The sequence below is a fragment of the Gadus chalcogrammus genome, chromosome 19 (genome assembly GCF_026213295.1).
Source record: "Gadus chalcogrammus isolate NIFS_2021 chromosome 19, NIFS_Gcha_1.0, whole genome shotgun sequence".
Taxonomy (NCBI): Eukaryota; Metazoa; Chordata; class Actinopteri; order Gadiformes; family Gadidae; genus Gadus; species Gadus chalcogrammus.
The window spans coordinates 6,205,994-6,225,127 of NC_079430.1; the positions used below are offsets into that span (position 1 = coordinate 6,205,994).

A 19,134-nucleotide genomic window follows, 5' to 3' on the forward strand; every position below is an offset into this window, starting at 1 on the left:
GATCATTTCTGTTGGTTCATATTGACAAACGTGTCGCCGGTTGCCAGATCAAAAGGATTATTTTTCGTCTCCATCTGATCCAGCTCCTCTCCTGTTTCTATCTATGAATACAAGACACCAGCAAAGCTCTCTGCTGCGCCTCCTCCCTGTCCTCTCCTCAGATTTGACTTTGGGGAAAATGACAAGCAACATCGGAGGCATTCCGATGTCGCTTGGACATCGGAATGCCTATAATAATATTTATTATTCAAGTAATAATAAATATTATTTGAATAATATGTATTATTATTCAAATAATAAATATCTGAACCGCAAGTAGACGAGAGAATATTCAAAGGTCTATACATTCGGGACCGGCCAGAGGTTCGCATAGATATACCGAAGAGGCCAAGTAATGCTAATGATACAAAGGATAATAAAGGAGTCAGTGTGATAGTGAGCGGGTTTAATGAACGGAATGCTAATTAGCACCACATGGTGTTTCTGTCAGGTGCAAATCTCACTTTTCTGGGGTTTTGAATTGCAAATGTGGCACTGCAGTGTGAGACAATGTGAAGTATATTGTACGTATTTGGCGAGGACACATTGTTGTTAGACGCTGTACAGGATTTGTTTTGTATGAGCTGTTAGTGGTGAAATTAATATCTGGTGTAATATCAAGTCGTATGGATTTGTGTTCTGGCTTTTAAATTAGATTCAAACTGATGCTGGCGTGTTGGGCTAACCGCTAGTATGCTAACCATTTAAGAAATACCCCTTTTAAGAATCGCTGGTTAAATTATGTCCTGTAATCCTATGCAAGATGTTATTTCCTCTCTCGTTCAACCCATTTCACTGTCATTCTGCGCTGAGCTGTCCTTGAAGGCACAAAAAGCCAATAAAACATTATTTATACACAAAAGTCATGCTGATGGCCCTGATTTGATGAAACGGATTATGTCTGCGGTGTTAAAACGGCATCACTATCTAAGCCTATGATCAGCCCTGAAAGACATAGATAACGCTTTGTTCCTCAAATAAAAACTGTAAAAGATCAGATATCTTGGCTTCTTATCTTGCATTAGGGTCTTGTGCAACTCTTATCTTTCCTGTACATTTCAACCCTTGTCTTGTCTTTACTAGCAATATGTTTTTGTATCTATATTTATTTTGTATTTTGAATTTCCCTTAAATAGTCAGGTTGGTCTCATTTTAAGATGCATGAATATTAAATCTACATTGAATAATACCATCCTTTATTACCCAGACTTCAACAAAAAATATTGGTTTAAATTAGCATACAAAGATGATTACACATTTCAGTAATCTAATAAGACGATATGATCATATAGTGATATAGTACTACATCCACCTGATTAAAAATACATTATTTCACCCTGCGGTTATTTGCTCCAATTCATTTATTTGCCGGAATTAATTCCCCTCACTCTTATCAAATAGTGTGGTTTTCGATCCTTTCTCTACAGTATATGTTGCACAGCTTGCTGCAGCCGTTCAGGTTCCAGCTAAGGGAGAGAATAGGAGTTCTATACTGAAATGGTTTGTGTTTTCTTTTTCTTAAGCGTCTCGCAAACCTATTTTCACAGCGCTACCAAAACAACACACATTGTTTTTCGCACACGGACTGATGAGGGACAAAATCTCCAAGGAAACTCAGCTTGATTTAAATGCTGCAAATGAGCTGAAACAGCCACATAATAGAAATGTAATTGGTTAATGAAAGAAATTAAAAGTTGACAAACGTATATTCACGCCCCGTCAGATTCAATTTTGTCAAATTTAGACTTCATTAACAACATGAACTGAGAAAAACAACAACTTTCTTAGTGTATTTTTATGAGTGAGTCCAGATGTTGATAATTGACTAATTGGGACAAGTATTTACAGATTAATTTTAATTGAGTTATTTAGCAGACTCTTTTTAGTCAAACTGCATTTAATGGCAACAAAATAATTGTCCTAGAAGCTTTTTAAACTAGGTACATGAGTACCTAGTTTAAAAATACAAGTGAACAGAGTGCAGAGGAATGACACCTGAACACAAGGTCATGTTGTAGTGGTGAACCACATGCATACAACAAGCTTCTTTACATACATTTGAAAGTTTAGTGTGTCCACACTAGAGGTAGTTTTAATAATTATTTTGTCCCTTCCAAAATGTTGTCCTTTCAACATTTTTGTCCCTTCAAAATTCATTAGCATTTAGTTTATAGGAATATTAAGTAGTAGTCATGAGGCATGTGGTTATTCTGGGTAAAAATTATTTTCATAGAATTCACAGAAAACTAACTATGTCGAGATATACATCGTTATCGAGATATGAAACGACCCATATCGTGATCGATTTATTCGCACAGCCCTACTTCATTCAGCCATTAAATCCCAAAGCAATTCAGTTGCCATTAATGGGTAGGTAGGGGCATCTTGCCCAGGGATGTTACGGGCTACTGTGAGGTGCTACCATCCAAACCACATCTAAAGTCAGGTGGGGGATGAGCCGTCCAATAAGCTCAAAGCTAAATGTCACTGTTCACGAAGGCTGAGAGTCGGAGGTTGTATATTTTCAATGTTTCAATGTGTTCAATGCGTAACCTTTTCAAATGTAAATGGTAAAGTGTATTTGATCACTTGTCTCATTGTCACTTTGTACACAGCCACAGGCTACCCAAGTGGTTGACAAAGACTGCAATTTGCTAGAGATTACCTCTACTCGTGGCTTACACATCAGATCTACAAACAACACTTCCACACACACACACACACACACACACACACACACACACACACACACACACACACACACACACACACATAAACACACTCTTTGAGGATTAGTTGGATGTGGGGAATAGGAACAACAGCACAGCGGTTGAGAGTAGGAGGAACAGTGGTTGGATCGATGCGCCCCAACGCCCCGCTGTGAGTGTACCCGCTAACCGTGAGTCATAACAGCGAGTGCACACCCAACTAAGCACCTGTTCACTAGCACCGCAACGGAATGAATGGCCACGCTATGACTGACTCGCTGCCCCATGAACGCAGTGTTTTGAAAAACACATTGAGGACACTCCAGCCCTGAAATACCAACCAAATGTCAACGCAATTTTTGTCAATAGACAAACCAAGTAGTATTTTTTTCTTCCCCAAAACATTCTTGATTTAAAGGGACATTGAGTCCAGAGGAATGCTTGAATGATCATTAAAGTGAAAAACGCGATGCAATCGACCTTTTGTACACTGGAACAGATCGGTTCACCTGCCCGTCTACCACAATGACTCCACTCCTTTCGGGCTTTGTTCTTCTAGTGAGGGCTGCCATATGCCCAATTTCTCCCTGGTACTGAAGTGTGTTCCACGGTGTCTTAGAATAGAGAAAATCCCCCGGATAAAGAGTTAATTGAAGCACTTTGCCCCCAGCTGTGTTATGTGCCAGGTGAAGATTCTTGACAGCATCAACTGTCAGCTAGAATATAAAACAGACCTCACAAAAAGGTACTCTGAATATCATTCAGAGCATGCTTTCCTTGTGACATTCAAGCAGTGTATTTTATTTTAGCTTTATATAAATACGTGAAAGGAGTTTTTGTTTTTGTTGATTTGTTCCCTCACTTTGTGTGTGTTCCAACAATAATTAGACTACCATGGTATCTTTCCACTATACAAGACTCTGTGGGCCTTAACTGATGACACGCTTGTCTTGAGTCGATGACACAACAACACACACCCTTATTGTAGCCTTTTAATTTAGTATAGCTTACCGTCACATTTTATTGATTTGTTTAAGAGACATTAAATGTGTTGTTGGTTGTTTCAGACAGAACACACACAATGATATCCGTGATGATGAAGTCATCACCCTTTTTTGCTCTTCTCAATCTCAATAACTCATTGAGGGCTGATTCTTTTCATATCGGTTTATACATTGGACAATGTTTCACAAGTATTTTCCCGAGTGCCCCACAATGTGCTTGATATAAGGGAGAAAACACATTGATCTAATAGTGTGAATGGACCAATGTCCAGTCCTCAGACCAAAACGAATAATAATAAATCAGTACTATTTCAACAAGCTATTTTGTTTTACAACCGAATATAGTCAAACTAATACTTTTTTGGCACTTTTTTGGCACCCCCCAATACTATTTGGCTTATATATTTATAGGAACAAACAAATAATAAATAATTAAGCTGTCGAGAACTCTGACCATTCTGCGTGCATGGTGATGCGTCGCATACAAAAGAACATACAGTGTATTGTATTTTTTTCTTTATCCGCCTACACTTTGAGAGACAACTTCTCGTTTGAAAGAGCAATCAGGGCTGAGGTCTCCGCCGCCTACTTGGAGGCGTGGCGGGCTCACCTCGGCCCAGGCCTACGGCCCATACCCGGCGCGGCCCGGTGGGTTTAATCCGGTGGTGGCCAAACTCAACACGGCCTCAAGGGCTAATAGAAAAAAAGCCAAATCCAAATCATTAGTACAACTTAACGTAAAGCAGGGATGTCTTGTCCTAGGTTTAGATAAGATCCTAGTATATCATCAATCACAGAAAGGAAACCGTGACTCCTTTAAAAGGCTCTGTATTTGTAGTTTTCTTAAAACAATAACCTGTGTTTGAAAATGTAGCCTTCCGAGCTACAAAAGATTTCTTGTTTGCGAAGGATCTGCAGCTAACCTTGGCATGACCAGACGTCCCCACTTTCATGGTCAAATTCTGGGGAAAACTCTTCGTTTCATTACGGCATTAAACTGGAACAGAGGGAAACCAATTTGAGCCATGATGCCCCCATTTTCTCTTTCCTCGTCTTGCTCTAGCTCTCTCTCTAGCTCTCTCTCTCTCTCTCTCTCTCTCTCTCTCTCTCTCTCTCTCTCTCTCTCTCTCACCATTCCCTACCTTACAAAATTACTCATTAAAAATATAGAGTTGAATGGATGAATCATATAAATAACAGAGGTTACCAAAATTACACCCCTTGATCATTTATGATAATGTTATTCATTTCATATTTTATATAAATATATTTCATTCCTCTCAATACATCGCTGTTGGTACAGTAAGGATGTTCATAGAAACAAGTGGCAAGAACTAATAATTGATAGGTTAACACATTCCCTGTGTACAACAAAGGCAGCTAGGATACGATGCTACACAGTTCTAATTACTGTTATAAGTGCCCAAACATACAACAGTATGTACAAAGTATGTACATTAAGTGCTAGGATGTACAACATACATAAGTGTGCACATTAGGTGCTAGGCGTCCAACATACAATAATCGCGTACATTAAGGGTATGGACGGACAGCATACTATAGAGTATAGACTCAGGAAAGTCTTGAGTCTTGGCTAAAGCTATCAACAAACCATACCAAGTCTTATCCTCCGCACGTTAACATGATGTACCCTGTAACAACCATTGATGCCACAAACATATAACCTACATCTACAAAGTCTTTGTAGTGGAATGGTTGGAAGGAAACAGCACATTCTGAGCTACTGTACAGAATTTACGGTAGCTAACTGCTAAGACGACCTCGACTTGAGTGTGAACTTGACACATATGGCAGAGAAATGTTGGTGTGTCAGAGGGCAAGGATGATGAGCCCTAGTGGATTGCTCGTCCATAACTCTGTGCACAAAGGCTAGAGAACAGCAGACATTTCTGGTGCTGGAAGTCACATTTGTATGTGAACCATGAAACGTTCCACTTTCAAGTGGGGAATAAAGCATTCAGGGTAAAAACTATTTTGGGCGATAAATAAAAAAAGCTTTTTGTGAAAAGAGTGTAATACAATCGGCTATAAGAGCCATGAATTGGATAAACGTCGAGAAAATTGTGAAGTGGAAGGGAAAAGTGAGTATTGAGGGGAGAAGGTGCAGCAGAAAGGTTATAAATAAGGCTGTTAGCTCCTAAGAACCAGACGTGGGAACCCTGCCTCCTCCCTCACCTCCATTAGTGCTCCACCATCTTCCTCCCTTGCCAAACATCAACCGCAATTTACAGAGTTATCCCCCCCCCCCATAAATGATAATCCCTTTGGAGGGATTAGATTGACTCTGGTAGGGCAGCGCGAGGGCCAATCAACTAGCCATAACAGAGCCACACAGCATCTGCCAGCCTGCTTCACACACCTCTGCTCCATTTTAAAGTCCTCCGCCGCTAAATATTTCAAGTAGAAGGGAGGGGGGGGGGGGGGGGGGGGGGGTGTTGGCCGGGGGGAGAGGGGTGGGGGGGGTAATGGGGGGGCAGAGATGGAGAAATACTTTGGCGCATTAAAAACTGAAAGAAATCCCTTGGCCCGTTGTAAGGGGCTATTGCTGTTCCCTCACTGCTGGAGCTCATCGACGCCTTCGCAGGACAACCACTTTAATTAGCGTGCCGCGGCGCCGCATGGATTTCCGCGCGGAGAGTGATAGAAACTCATTGGACAGGACTGTATCAGGGGGGCACCCATGGGGGTCTTTTTACAGCACAGAGAGAGGGAGGAGGGGGAGACTGAGAGAGGGAGGGCGGTCTCTCGGATCCATCACAGGGTCATTACCGGTCATGGAGCGCGGCACGGCAGAGAGACGCATTTAATGCCCTGCGGCATGTCAGATCTTTACCAGGCCGCTTAATCTGGCACTGTAGCCTTGCAGTCGGTGAACATGACTTATTTGCTTATCGAGTGATTTATTTAGCCGTTTGGCATCTCTTTTCTTTTTTTCGGAGTGGTGGATTCAGATACGTGTGATTAAGATTCAGCTAGGGGGTTATCACGGCTTGCTTACAGGGTCGTCGGTGGACCTTGGAGATCGATCCAGGCATCCTTAAGGCAGGGAGTCTAACACCCTCGCCTGTACACCGTCCTGCCCCCAGCCTTAGCCTGCCTTTTGTCCGCAGTGTATTAGGTAAAGTCGATAAAGACACCTAGGTAGTCTCTGAGAGAATGATGTTCAGGCCAATGAGGTTCAAAGACAGGCCAATGCCGGGCGCATGTCTGAATTGAATTGCTCGGGTGTAGATATATTCTATAAATATCCACACAAATTGCTATTCTCACATGAGTTACACTCATAACATTCATACGCACGTGCACGCGCACTAGGGCTGGCTCCAATACATCATTTCAAGATTTGGATTAACGTTAAGGCTCAGAATGAATGTTTGAATATTCATAGAAAAAGAATGTCCCTTCACTCTCCATATATTTCTCAGGCCTGAATCAGAGCCGGTGGGCACCACTGCTGCAGAATCGTTTTTATCAATTTATCACTTTTCCTTCCTACAGTTTTATTTTAATTACGCAAAAAGGAAAAAACAAGGAATAATTTCGCTTGAAAAGCTATATTTTCAGTCAAAGAAATCCCTTTCTGTGATTAATAAAGTACTATCTTATCTTTAAAGCTAAGATAGAACATCGCTGCCATGCGTTGAGTAGTATGTAGAGCCTAGCCTGAGTTACTAATGATTTATGTTGGATTTAGATGCCTTATGGCTTATTTTTTCATGCCGTGCTGATTGGTTCCCCGACATGGAGCATTCCGTGACTGAAGGACATCTCTTGCATATATGTATGATAGTATTTTATCCCTGGGATTTCTGTGCAATGTAACCTAACCTTCTACGTGCCGCTCGCAAATATATCTTGCATTGATTATTATTATCTTATAAAGAAAGAAGGAAGAAATTGCATTTCAATCTTAGTTTGAGCTTTGAATACCTGCAAATGAATACCCAAATATTAGGGCTCAGCACTAACCAACACACACGCACGCACGCACGCACGCACGCACACACACACACACACACACACACACACACACACACACACACACACACACACACACACACACACACACACACACACACACACACACAGATCCTTCCAATGTATTCTCCAAAATGAGAAGTTGCCTCTCAAAGTGTAGGCGGATAAAGACAAAAATACAATACACTGTATGTTCTTTTGTATGAGACGCATCACCATGCACGCAGAATGGTCAGAGTTCTCGACAGCTTAATTATTTATTATTTGTTTGTTGTTCCTATAACTATAAGCCAAATTAAAAAGTATTAGTTTGACTATATTTGGTTGTAAAACAAAATAGCTTGTTGAAATAGTACTGAATTATTATTATTCGTTTTGGTCTGAAGACATTGGTCCACTTTACACTATTATATCACTGTGTTTTATCACGTTGTTACCATATTTTATATTCTATTTTGGGTTTTATTTTGGCCAATGAAAAAAGCTGAATATATTCTCAATGATCCGTATGACAAGAACCTCATTAAGAAATCAGCTCTAACTATTTTCCCTTTCCAAATGTCCCACGGTTCTTTGGGCTTGTTCTAGAGTCCTCCAGAAATGTGACTCAGGACAGTGGCAGCTCATTCACTCCATCTCTCTCCCCCCCAACTCTCTCTTCCACCCTCCCCTCTCTCTCCCCCCCAACTCTCTCTCCCAGCCCCCATCTCTCTCTCTCTCTACCCACCAGCTCTTCCTCCCGCCCTCCACTCTCTCGCCCCAACTCTCTCCCCAACCCTCCCCTCCCTCTCTCTCCCACCCTCCCCTTTCTCTCTCTTTTCCCCTCTATCTCTCTCTCTCTCCCCCTCTCGTTCTCTCTCTCCCTTCCCCTCTTTCTTTCTTCCTTCCCTTCTCCCTGTCCCTCTCTTTCCCCCTCTCTCTTTCTCTCTCCTTTTCTCCCCCTCTTTTTCTCTCTCTCTCTCTCTCCTTTCCCCTCACTTTCTCCCTCTCTCTCTCTCTCTCTCTCTCTCTCTCTCTCTCTCTCTCTCTCTCTCTCTCTCTCTCTCTCTCTCTCTCTCTCTCTCTCTGTCTCTCTCTCCATCCCCCCTTCTCCCCCTATCCCCCTTTCCTCTCGACACAGTGGACTCGGCTGTCGCCCGTGCTTGGCCGTCCGACAAGTTTGTATTTCATTTGAATTCACTGCGCACTGACGCAAAGACTATTACCCAGAGTGCCGAGCTGTGGTGGCCAAGCAGGGCTAGCACCCCCGAAGCAGTGAAGCACTTCAAAGAAATCAAGTGACTCCCCAAAGTCAACACAAATATAGCCCAGTGTTTTCAGGAGAACCGCGCAGACTTTGTACCACAGGTGAAGTTACGCAACGGCAGAGGCGCGCGTTGCTTCCAGAGGCTTCTCTCTTTCTCTCTCTGCGGTTGGAGATTGTCATGGAAAAAAACACAGATAAGCTAAGGGAATGTGCTACGTGTCCATATTAGGCTGTTCCAATATAGTTTACTCAAGCTGGAGGAGGTTTATGAATAAAGATATGGAGCCTTCTCTTCATATCAGGGGTGCGGGGAGATGTCAAGGGAATGAGCACTGTATCCGTGACATATATGCGACGGGAATACGCATCGTTCTGTATGTATTATTATATCCCTTATTGTTTTCCTGCTGCTTAAAGCGGCTGTTGGTAAGATGAGAGTTTTTGAGTGAGAGAGCGGAGGGGAGATTGGGTTTGAAACAAAACAGCCCAAATCTTTACATTATTTTGTATAGTAACCTTGGTAACCTTAATATCAAGAGAAGCTTTATTTAGCAAGAGGAAAGCAATATATCAAATTGCTGATATATAATATATAAGATTATTTTTCATATATATATCCTTTATATAACCAGGAAGGTCCCTTTGAGATACAATATCTCCTCTTCCAGGGAGTCCTGGTCAAGATGAGTGGTATGATATTTCAGCACTGAGAAAACATAACTCAAAAAGCTAACACACAACAATTAACTAAAACACAGAACAAATAAGACATCAGAGAGTTAAAAGAATTGTGCAGACAGTGACATTTTCTAGTTTGAGATGTTTTTAGATCATTTTTCAAATATCAAGACAAAGAAACCTATTCTCAGAACACTGATATGAAGAAAAGCATAGCGCGCACATACACCTCCCAGCCCTCCATAACTTAAACGTACAATGTGCGTACTGGGAGACAGTACAGCAACCATCCAACCCTTTTTGATACCGGGGATGGTTAATATGGGGAACACTCACACGTGCACCGGTACAGGCACTCTGATCCAAACTGTACACAGCCTGGAGCGTGACTTGCGGGGGAAAAAAGGGGACACCACACAATAGAAACGAGGGCGGGGAAATAACAAATTGATCTCGGGGAAAACCATAGCGTAACAATCATTACACTGCATTAAACAGGGAACGCCTCCTGCGTGCTCGACATGACACATCAGCCCGGGAGCTGGGCGGGGCGGGGAGCCGTGATGGATCAGGGGACGGCGTGTGATGGTCTGGAGGGAGGGGGTCCACATGTATGAACAGTGGCAGCACTCTCTTTGTTTGGCCTTACGCCTCCCCCAAACGTAGCACTTAACCTTTGGCTACTACCGCCTCCCGTCACTCTAACCCCACCACTGCTCCACCACCACCACCTCCCACCGCTCCACCACCACCACCACCCACCACTCCACCACTCCACCACCACCACCTCCCACCACTCCACCACCACCACCTCCCACCTCCCACCACTCCACCACCACCACCTCCCACCGCTCCACCACCACCACCTCCCACCGCTCCACCACCACCACCTCCCACCTCCCACCACTCCACCACCACCACCTCCCACCGCTCCACCACTCCACCACCACCACCTCCCACCGCTCCACCACTACCTCCTCCACCACCAACACTCCACCACCACCACCTCCCACCACTCCACCACCACCACTACCTCCCACCACTCCACCACCACCACCTCCACCACCACCACCACCACTACCTCCCACCACTCCACCACCACCACCTCCCACCTCCCACCACTCCACCACCACCACCTCCACCACCTCCACCACCACCACCTCCACCACCTCCCACCACTCCACCACCACCACCTCCACCACCACCACCACCACCACCTCCACCACCACCACCACCACCACCTCCCACCACTCCACCACCTCCCACCACTCCACCACCACCACCTCCACCACCTCCCACCACTCCACCATCACCACCACTCCACCACCACCACCTCCACCACCTCCCACCACTCCACCATCACCACCACCTCCCACCACTCCACCACCACCCACCACTCCACCACCACCACCACCTCCCACTGCTCCACCACCACCACCTCCCACTGCTCCTCCACCACCAACACTCCACCACCACCACCTCCCACCACTCCACCACCACCACCACCACCTCCACCAACACCACCACCTCCTCTACCACCAACACTCCACCACCACCACCTCCCGCCACTCCACCTCCACCACCACCTCCCACCACTCCACCTCCACCACCACCTCCCACCACTCCACCTCCACCACCACCTCCCACCACTACACCTCCACCACCACCTCCCACCACTACACCTCCACCACCACCTCCCACCACTCCACCACCACCACCTCCCACCACTTCACCTCCCATCACCACTTCTCCACCACCACCTCCCCCCTCTAAACCACCAGCCACTGCTCCAAAACGACCATCACCTCCCACCCCTCCTCCACCACCACCACCTCTCCCCGCTCCACCATCCCAACCCCTTGCCCGCCCAAAGACAGTCGCTCACGGTAACAGCAGCCTGGCGCTTTATAGCGTGGCGGTGTGGAATTAGAGCTGATGCAAGCAAAAAAAACATAAAACCTCCCGGCTGCTACACTGTGTGTGTGTGTGTGTGTGTGGGGGGGGGGGGTCTGTGTGTGCATGCATGATGTATTACATCATTGAGTGTGTGTTCGCACAGATTTAAGGCGCATGAGATTAAAAAATATTCTCAGGACAGATATGACATACTATCGGGTTGAGGTTTCCCATCATGCAACGCTGAGTTATTGCACTCGCTGGCGTTGCGATATTGAAATGAGGTACTTTTATTTCCTTTTTTATGCACTTATAACCTGATGATTTAACTCTCATTAATTAAACAGTCGAATAGGGCAGTCATTTTCGACTCATGGCCAACGCATGGAGCAGCGGAAGAAAAGCATCCTAGTGAGTTACGATAAAAGCTTATTTTACAACATCTGTTGCACTTGATGTGCAGCTGGGGTGAATACGGCTGAGCTGGGGCGTGTGTGTGGGGAGGGGCGATACATCTAAACACTTTAAGCCGCGGCACCTGTAATTGTCAGTGAGATACTGCCAGGATTAGACAGCATGTAGTAAATGCCAAAATTAAATCATTACACATTTTGTGACCTCAATTAATCAGTTTACTGATTGTGAACAATAAAGGAATGAAGGTCTGGTCAAGGTAGAGGAGAGGTAGAGGATTGGATGAGGAAAGCCCCTCAATGTATGGAGGCTAGGCTGGAGAAGTGCACTTGGAGGGGCATTAAGGCACCACTTAAAGGTGTGTTTGTGTTTATATCCCGATCAACATACAGAGCAAAGGGTGAATCAACGGAATGAATGGAAAAAGGAATGAATGGATGGCTGGCAAGCTGTGAAAATTCACTTGGAGATATACAAACTGGATTACCCTTTAGATGTTAGCAACCGCCTATTTCTGCGCAAAAGTTACAATATTGACCTTGAGTGAACCCGCAAATTAGCCGAATTTGCTTCATCCGAACCATTGGCTTGGGCGGCGACTTTGTATGTATTCTATAATCAGAGGAGACGGAGAGATTGATGACTAGTTGAGTATTCCTCTCCACTCACATTAAGAGTTCCATTAAGGCCTGATACCATGCTAATGCTGCTAATCTAATTCTGGCATTCATGATCTCGGTGATTACAGAGTTCCGTACGAACCGTTTCCTCTGTAAAACAGCAACGTGTATTCAATGTTGGGCCTGACATAGGCATTGTGCTATACTGATAGCATATAACTAATGTGTTTAATATTAGTGTGTAACTAATATGTTAAGTATTAGCATATAACTATTGTGTTAATTATTAGTGTGTAACTAGTGTGTAACGTAATATGTAACTAATGTGTTAAGCATTAGCATATAACTAATGTCTTTATTATAAGTGTATAACTAATATGTTTAGGCATATAACTAATGTGTTTCGTATAAGTATAAAACTTATGTGTTCAGTATAAGTATGTAACTAATATTGAGTGTTGAGTATTAATATTTAAATAACCTCTCTGTGGCAAAATAACAGAATAAACAGTCAGGAAGGAAGCTAAAATATGCTAAGCACACACATGGTTGAAGTGAATATTCGTTGATCGTATCGCAATGTAGAAGCTTGCACAAAATAGAGTGCGCTGCGCCCACCAGAGACACAAACACCCTTCACACACACACAGACACACACACACACACGCACACACCTCCTTATCATCTGAATAGCAATAACTCACTCTGCACGGTGACCATGACAGTAATAGAGTTATGTCCGTGAATGATGGTATGAATTTATTATTATTTATTACCTGCTTTATCCGATTATGATTTCCCAGTAAAAATATAAAGAAAATGTCTGTATGCTGAGGAAAAGCATCATATTGTAGTTTTTTATCGTTAAAATTAAATAAAAATCATTCTAAAATGTGTATTGTTTTTAAAGTTCTAGTATACATTATAAAAATGAGTTTATTACTAAGATTTTTTTTCTATACATCTTAAGTTCCCTATACCCTGCAGGTTTAACTTTGAAGTGAAGCCATAGAGAAAATCAACTCATTTATTATTTCCCCTTTTCTACTATTTCCCCGTCTGCTATTCAAGCCAACGTGTTTTAAAATTCTAACTTTGAGATATTTTTTCTCATTTTCTATGTCTATCACTGTCTGCCACATTGGCAATATACTCTTTGTCTCCCTCTGTCTTTCTTTCCGCTCGCACCCTCTGTGTCTCCATCCCATTCTCTCTCTCTCTCTCTCTCTCTCTCTCTCTCTCTCTCTCTCTCTCTCTCTCTCTCTCTCTCTCTCTCTCTCTCTCTCTCTCTCTCTCTCTCTCTCTCTCTCTTATCAATTCAAAAGAGCTTTATTAGCATGGAAAATAAAGTCGCCTTTGCTTATTCCGAATCTACTCGTGAATATTCATTAAAAGTAAAACCGGTCGCAATATTACATACTGTCTCCATGACACAGTAAAAACAACAAACAAACAAATCACCCATCTGCCTGACAGCACAGACTGCCTCATCTAATCTCTATACAACCTGTGCATCCTAAACGCTGTCTACTTGGCCCTGCTTTAATCGAACCCTGCCGGATTGCGTCTAACAGGTGTTGGAATGCACACACACACACCCGCCCCCAAATGAGTCATCATCAGCCCGTTACGATGGGTGCAAGGAGGTCATGTTCCCCACGCGATGTTCAACATGGCTCTCTGTCAATCAAAGGGCAGCCCTCGGTGGCAGTTCCGCACGCTGCAGAGTAGGCGCGCGATGCTGGTGGTTGAAGAGAGCCAAGCACACACGGGGAGCGTTCCATTAACGGCGTGAATTACCACTCACCGTATTGTATATGTTTGCCTGAGGTTTTATTCATGCAGGGGGAATGAGTAGAGTACTAGCACCCACTAGTGCTGTGAGATCCCATCATCTCCATGGTGGAGTGGGACGTGTGTACTGATTCTTTACTGGTTTATTGCCCTTCTGGTTTGACTGTTAGGCTGTAGACTACAGCATCTCAGTAGTACTTCACGAATGGTAGCAGCACATAGAGTTAGTCGTACTAGATGAGTATTGGTTGGGAAGGAATAGTTTTAGGAGATAAAGTGGTACCTCATAAACAGTAAGAGTACTCTCCGCATTGCTAAAGGCAGTTTCCTAGTGCTGTAGTATTAGACGAGAGTGGTAGTACTATTATTATTTGGTAGTATTATTTCAGTAGAACTAGAACTGCATAACTAGAGCGTTAATAGAACAGCACTATTAATATTTGATACTACTCATTTTACCGAACTTGTAAAATGAAGAAACACCCCTGCTGGTATACTTCTAGGTCAGCAGTACTAGTACTCGTACTAGTACTAGTCAAATCTGCGAAAATGAATGGTAATAAACACCAAAATGTACGAAGGAGAAATTACCTAACAGTGGTTGCATGAAGCCTGAAGTGTCGATTTTTTTCTCACTTCAGGTCAGACCAGGATCAGCAACTCAAGAAGGCTGGCTGAATGAATTTTTACCTCTAGAAAATGTTTTGTGCCACTGATCAATGACTAATAGCATACTCGTACGAGTACTTGAGCAGTAGTCCAACACAGGTCACACGCACAGACACATATGCACTTTACACATTCAAATATTTAAGCATGTTCACTGTTTACAGATAAATGTGTTTGGAGGAGGGAAGGGAGCAAGAGTGGACAACGCAGAGTCATCCTGAATCCCCCCCCCCCCCCCCCCCCCCCCCCCTTACTGTTTAGGACCACAAGGTCACCTGATGAGCAGACATAAAGAAATCACGGTCCTATGCTATTAGTCATTGAGCGCAGTGGTTCTCCGAATTTTTTTCACCAATGTCCTGCCATGGAGATATTTCTTTCAGCAAAGTACCCCTTTCAGTGGTTTAAAACTATTTCTAAAGGTAAAAAATGCATTCAGCCATACTTCTTGTGTTGCTGAACCTGGCCTGACCTGAAGGGAGAAAGCTTTGTCCTAGAAAAAAATCGACACTTCAGGCTTCATGCAACCACGGTTTCATTTTTCATTCTTTTCATTCTTTCCCCTCCCTCCTGCATTCCTTCAATGTACCCCTAATTGAGAAACACTGATGTAGCAGAAGCTTTTATCCACAGTCCCTTATGGTGTTTACACAATGCCCCAACAAACACCAACAATGGCAGCAGACTGCCAATCCCCTTGGCGGTTGATGGCAGTTTCTTTTTTCTGATGTTGAACCAGTGTACTTATGGTCGGTGTTGGTATAGTGGCCGTGTTCAGGCCCCTTAAGAGTGGGTAGGAGCGAGCATCTTGCTCCAGGACGCCCATAGGGTAGGGGCCAGGGCAACATTGGGGGATCAAACCCCAAACTAACTGGGATTCAAAACACCCTCGCCCCTAGACTATCCCGCCGCTAACCCTTCGACTCTTTTGGTGTTTTGAGGTAAAACGGCTGACTGCAACAAATTGAAAGAATGTGTTCACCCCCCCACCCCCCACCCCCACCCCGACCTTCTTGAGGTGTAGGCTGCTGCGTACTCCTGTGCCCTCATGCTCTTCTCCTTTTCACTCAGAATTTTTTGTTCGTCGTGTTTCAGACTAAACGTTGGAGCAACGTTCAAGATGGCTCCGGGTGAAGGCTGACCCCAGCGCTGCGCTCGGGGGATATTGTATTCAACACCCGGCTTGTGTTTACCCCCCCTTTGGCCGTCCACCATCCCTTTTGCAGCTAAATAATCAAGCCATTTATTTTAGATTGACAACTTTCTACATTCTCCCGTGTCCATTATGCAGTAGGATTGTTTTAGATGAAAGGGTGGGTGCATAAATCACGGCATGAATCAGATAGTTTCAGGGTGAGTTTGAGAGAATTGGTGGGGGGCTTAATAAGCCGGTGAAGGCTATGGGTGAGCGATGGATGGCTTTATTAAACGAAGGCGATGGCAGGTGGTGCGACGGCCCTTTTGTTCTGCGACTAAGTGCTTCACCTCATTCCTCAACCTGATGTGCTGTCAACTTGATCTTATGTTCCATAACAGCAAATTATACCCACTCAATTAATGATGACAAATTTGTTTTCCCCTCTGCAGTCTGTAATGTATACAACCCTTTCAAAGAGCTAAACATAGGCTACTTCTAATAAATGGGTAATGGATTTTGGGATTGAGGTCCCTTCAGACATTGTTGTTGCATTCTGTGTCACAGGTTGGTACATCAAATGTGTGTGTATGTGTGTTGTTGCTTGTTGGTGAAATGGAGTGGGTGAGAGGTATGCAGGCTATGCTGTGTGCATGTTGGGCTTAATGGACACCGAGTGTAGGCGTCGCAGAGATAGAGTTTCAACTTTGATGCTTTTTTATGATTTTGGATGGAGAGGGATTTTTGCGCCATGATGTCCAAGTAGTTTTTTACGATGAATCCATACATTTGATATTGAAAGAAGGAAAATGCAAATTTGTATCTGTATCGCAGGAAATGGCTGTTATGTGATAGCCCACAGTGCGCTAAAGAGGTCGAAGAAATCTGCGATAGTTTGTCTGTCCTCCGATGCGCATAATGTTTTAATGAACATTTGCTTCAACCCAGAAACTAAAAAATCCCCATCAAGTATATAAACGCCAATCATTACGACACAATAGTTGGCCCGGAGGGACAATAATAATGAATCCAATAAACGTGCACGTCTATGATCCAGTTATCCAAAATCTGCTGCATGTGTGATCATATGGGAGCGAAAAAAATAATCTCCATGCAGCCAACGGACCATCATCATCACGTCGCCCACTGTGGCTCACCGACCATCGTTGCTCCCACTTTGTCGAAACATAACAATCAATCAGGCATGTTTTTTTAACCAGACTTTGCATGTCCACTCACCCATGTCGATGCATCTGGTTCACAACCCCCTGACGTACGGTGCACAGCTCAAGACTTGGTCCCCCGGTTGTTTCCTCCCAAGAAGTCTCGCCGTTCACCGCTGACGGTGGCGACGCAACGCAGCAGGCGTCTTTTGCAGACAGACGCGCACACTGGAGCGGGTTCACCTGCTCTTCTCCCTCTGGGGGATCGGTGTGGACGCGACGCGGAGCCACGCCGCGCGGGTCCGCGGTCCTGGTGCTGCACAACACCGCACTTATCACGCATAGAGCTGCACAACTTTTTGGAAAAGGAGACGGACGCGTGTTAAAACGCGACCCGTCGTCGAGAGAGACGCAGCGTTTAACTTGAGACGCAGATGGGGAGTTATCCAGAAATAATGCGCTCTCCCTTGCAACCCAATAAATCGGATGTATGCCCAAAGAAATGTCAAATAAAGCGGCAAACAGACATAAAGAAAAGTAGCTCGTGGACAGCCCTTTTTTTAATTTCTTCTTTACGGAATGAAGGCTGTGGAAAAAGGTGTGCAAACATCCAGTAGGAACAGAAGGCTGGGATCTGTGCAGAGAGGAGGGAGGTTTGCAGCCAGTGGAGGCTGATGATGTGAAGACACTGTGTGTGTGTGTGTGTGTGTGTGTGTGTGTGTGTGTGTGTGTGTGTGTGTGTGTGTGTGTGTGTGTGTGTGTGTGTGTGTGTGTGTGTGTGTGTGTGTGTGTGTGTGTGAGAGCCCTAGTGTGTGTGAGCGTGTGTGTGTGCGCGGGCGCGCGCGTGTGTGTGTGTGCGGGGGGGGTCTGTAAGCGGGAGACGTGCACACTGCTACGCTATGGGGGCGCGCGTGTGTGTGGGAGAGAGACAGAGGGGATGTTGGCGGAGATGGGGAACGACAGGCAGTGGTGTATATTGGCAGGATCATGAATGTATGCGATGTGTTTTTTTATGCCGTAGATTTTTGCTGCTGTTTTGCTTGCTGCTATATGTTTGTATGCATGTATATTTATGCATGTGCTGATAATCTATTTATATAGCCTACCTGTAGATAATGTATACATGTTTATAATTGTAGGTTTATATATGGACCTACATACATACAATAGCATACAATTACGTAACACATGTATTTTAATGAGTATATGGACCTATATATATATATACAGTGTATTTGCATTATTGGCTGATATTCTATTTATAAAGCCTTCCTATACATAAGATATACATTTAAGTTTATATATATACTACTCATCATCACATCCCCATAGCTAAATGTATAGTCTGTCTGTAGAACACAGGTATACAAATGCATTTCTATGTGTGTGTGTGTGTGTGTATATATATATATATATATATATATATATATGTATATATAATAACATCCACCTTTCAGTGTGAACAAAGGTATATCCTTGGCACCATCACATCTTGGCCAATTCTCACACCGATCTCTGCCCGCTCCAAATCTGCGTGTGGAGGTGTGGCCGTCATTATCGCGGTGCGGAGGGGGACGCCTGTTCGCTCCCCAACCCCTCGTGGTGATTACAGCGAGCGGCGGTCTAAATAAGAGACACCCGGACAGCGGAGGACGGGAGTCGTGCCGGCAGATTGGCTGATGGGCTTAGCCAACTCTTTCTCATCGCCAGAGAGAGAGAGAGTGAGATTCTCATTTCCTCACTGCTACCTCCCTCCAGGCAGGGCCAGA

The 19,134-nt window shown here is 44.3% G+C and overlaps 1 protein-coding gene and 1 long non-coding RNA gene across 2 annotated transcripts in view; one reads left to right on the forward strand and one right to left on the reverse strand.

Moving 5' to 3' along the window:
* The window catches only part of LOC130372146 (uncharacterized), a 147,282-nt gene extending 130,576 nt beyond the window's left edge, over positions 1-16,706 (forward strand). Inside the window, exon 6 of the long non-coding RNA XR_008893305.1 lies at positions 16,163-16,706. This is a non-coding gene — a long non-coding RNA (uncharacterized LOC130372146). The remainder of the gene's footprint in view (positions 1-16,162) is intronic.
* The window catches only part of LOC130372140 (leucine-rich repeat transmembrane neuronal protein 4-like), a 56,170-nt gene extending 38,186 nt beyond the window's left edge, over positions 1-17,984 (reverse strand). Inside the window, exon 1 of the mRNA XM_056577936.1 lies at positions 17,442-17,984. Coding sequence (XP_056433911.1) covers positions 17,442-17,445 — 4 coding nt within the window. The 5' untranslated portion in view covers positions 17,446-17,984. The remainder of the gene's footprint in view (positions 1-17,441) is intronic.
* Positions 17,985-19,134: the final 1,150 nt, after the last annotated feature.